This window comes from Penaeus japonicus, unplaced genomic scaffold (genome assembly GCF_977035675.1).
Source record: "Penaeus japonicus unplaced genomic scaffold, GWHDUDI00000001_assembly GWHDUDI00000001, whole genome shotgun sequence".
Classification (NCBI taxonomy): domain Eukaryota; kingdom Metazoa; phylum Arthropoda; class Malacostraca; order Decapoda; family Penaeidae; genus Penaeus; species Penaeus japonicus.
Genome location: NW_028234403.1, coordinates 50151723 through 50154222, shown reverse-complemented (window position 1 = coordinate 50154222; position 2500 = coordinate 50151723). Strand labels below are relative to the sequence as shown.

Here is a 2500-nt window from a genome sequence, read left to right as displayed (position 1 = left end):
TTTCTTTTTGCTTCTTAAAATTCTTGATCAAAGATAGATTTTTATTTTAGTAATAGATATTGAAAACGTATTATACTTGATTAGGGAATCATTGAGATATGAATGATAATTATATATTTCACATCAGTAAACAAGGAATTATAGCTTTGCAGATTTGAATCTGAAGTTTAATAGGATAAATTCAATAAATGCATGTTGATTTAACAAGCTTTTAGTGCAGAGTAAACTTTCTTTTCACACACAAAAGTAGATTTGAGTAAAGGGAGGGGGTGATGCATAGGGTTTGTCTTTCCTCGTCCTTTGGTACTGCATGTTCTATTTTCATTAAAAGCTTCGTGTGGAAAGGTTAAATTCTTGTAATCCTGTATTCAGCCTCAAATGGCAGTCTTCCCCATCTTTCCTTTGGACAGAAAGTCATATGAAATTGGGAAAGGATAATGTTGTTGTTTTTCTGAAAATGGTTACTTGTTATGAGAATAAGTATTGTTTTACTGTTCAGTTATCTTTATTTTCAATAAACAGTAATCAGTGGAATTGTTTATTCATTTGAATATCTAAAAAGAAAAATAAGGCCATTTTTGCATATGATAATCTATCAAAATTTGGTACCAACTATCATTGTGATGATTATGATTTCTTGAAATTTTATTATTGGTCAAGTCCATTGCATAGTATAATATATTTTTTTTCAAGTACCCAAAAAGTGGTGTTATATCATTTTTGCTATTTTAGATTTTTATAGTTGATTCAAAATGCTGCAAAATAGCATTGTTTGAAATGCTGCTCTTGAAGGTGTATGATCTTTTATGTATATGATATAGAGAAGCTAAAGTTGATAGGGGTACTGTATGAGCTGATTCTTGTGAAAGTCTATAGTAGATTGAACTTATTTTATCAAGAATGTACTGGAATTACATTATTGTGCTGTATGTTGCAAGTTCTCAGTAACATTTATATTACCCTAGAATGCATGAGTAAGGATGTTTGAGTATATCACTTACTTTTCATGAGAAAATTTAACATTTGTGTTCAAATTCTTTGCCTTTAACTTGAATGGAAAAGATATATATATTAATAATTTTAAAATTTGATATGTCTGTATTTACTGAAAGTCTGTTTAGTAGTTGGGTGCAGTTGTAGTGTAGATTCAGTTATTAAAATTACTGTACTTGCTTGTAGAGCTTCTGTATCTATCCAGTAACTAACCTTTCTTCTTATTTCTGTGGTGATGGTGGGTACGGAGGGGGGGGAGGATGATGAGCAGAGTGGGAGGAGTGAATCCCTTGGCTCTGTCTTACTCTCCCCTCTCTCCTGTCACCATTCCATCCCCACATCTCTCTCTTCCTCAACAAACCATCAACTTGGGCAACGTGTGGTGTGATCCGTACTGATCTTCACTGTCACGACTCCTGGTATGGTGACTATGATGGGGTCTCCAACACCACCATCTTACCCTTCTGTTTGGTCATGTGTGGTGGAACTCCCAACAACTTCACCACTACCTCTATCTCCACCACCATCTCCATCACTGCAGCCATTGCTGTTCAACACTCTCCAGGTACGGTCCGCCCTAGGCTCAGCGCACCGGAGGAAGTTGTCCTTCAAGAATGTGAGCAACGTCGTGGTTCAGCTGCTGCACTCCATTAAGTACTCCATGGAGGTGCCGTTCTCTAACATGGCTATTCCCCCGCAAGACAAGTCAACATCCATTACCAAGAAGGTAAGACAAGTTATGAGCTTGTTTGTTTTCTCTCTAACTCTTTTTCAGATTCTCTGTAAGATTCATCATTTATAACTTTTGACTGTTATTGTTGCTTTTCAATATCTAACTTATTAATCATTTATGGGAAGTTAAAATCTTGCATCTTTATCCAGACAAGAATGCAGGTTGATGTATTACTGTTTTGTGGGTTGGTTATTGTGTAAAGCCATAGATGTTTTGTCACTGATTTGGTATATAGATGTATAGTGGATACATTACCTCTATAGCATAGTTTGAGAGTATGTCAATAAAACCATTGGTGCATCCTGAAGCTGGCCAGACTCATGTGCTCCAGGTATATGGCCCTTTCTATTGTACTTCTTTTTATACTCTTTTGGTATGATAGTTTAGTGTGTATCAGTCAATGTAAAATATTATAGAATGTGAAGCTCCTTCTTTTAATACCAAGTATCTCAAACTACTTACATTATCTATTATTATTCTATATTTTATGTAGTAATCATTACTTATAACACAGGCAGATTTTAGAAAGCAGAAAGAAAATCATAGATGATATTATCTTATGCAAGTTATCATTGACCTTATGTTGGCACTTATTTATTTAGAGTTGCTGAAACTTTCTGTGTTTTATCACAAACAGAGAAATCAATGCATTGGTACACACTAGTGCAATTGAATAAAGTTAAGCATTGAAAATGCATCAAGTTATTGAAACATAGTATTATGCTGTTATTCACTTGGGACTATGTTATTAACCATAAATCATGACATTTGCAT

At 34.3% G+C, this 2500-nt stretch overlaps 1 protein-coding gene across 1 annotated transcript in view; it reads left to right on the top strand.

Annotated features, from left to right (window-relative positions):
• The window catches only part of rut (adenylate cyclase rutabaga), a 323475-nt gene that overhangs the window by 278172 nt on the left and 42803 nt on the right, over nucleotides 1–2500 (top strand). Inside the window, 1 exon segment of the mRNA XM_086542018.1 lies at nucleotides 1535–1720. Coding sequence (XP_086398144.1) covers nucleotides 1535–1720 — 186 coding nt within the window.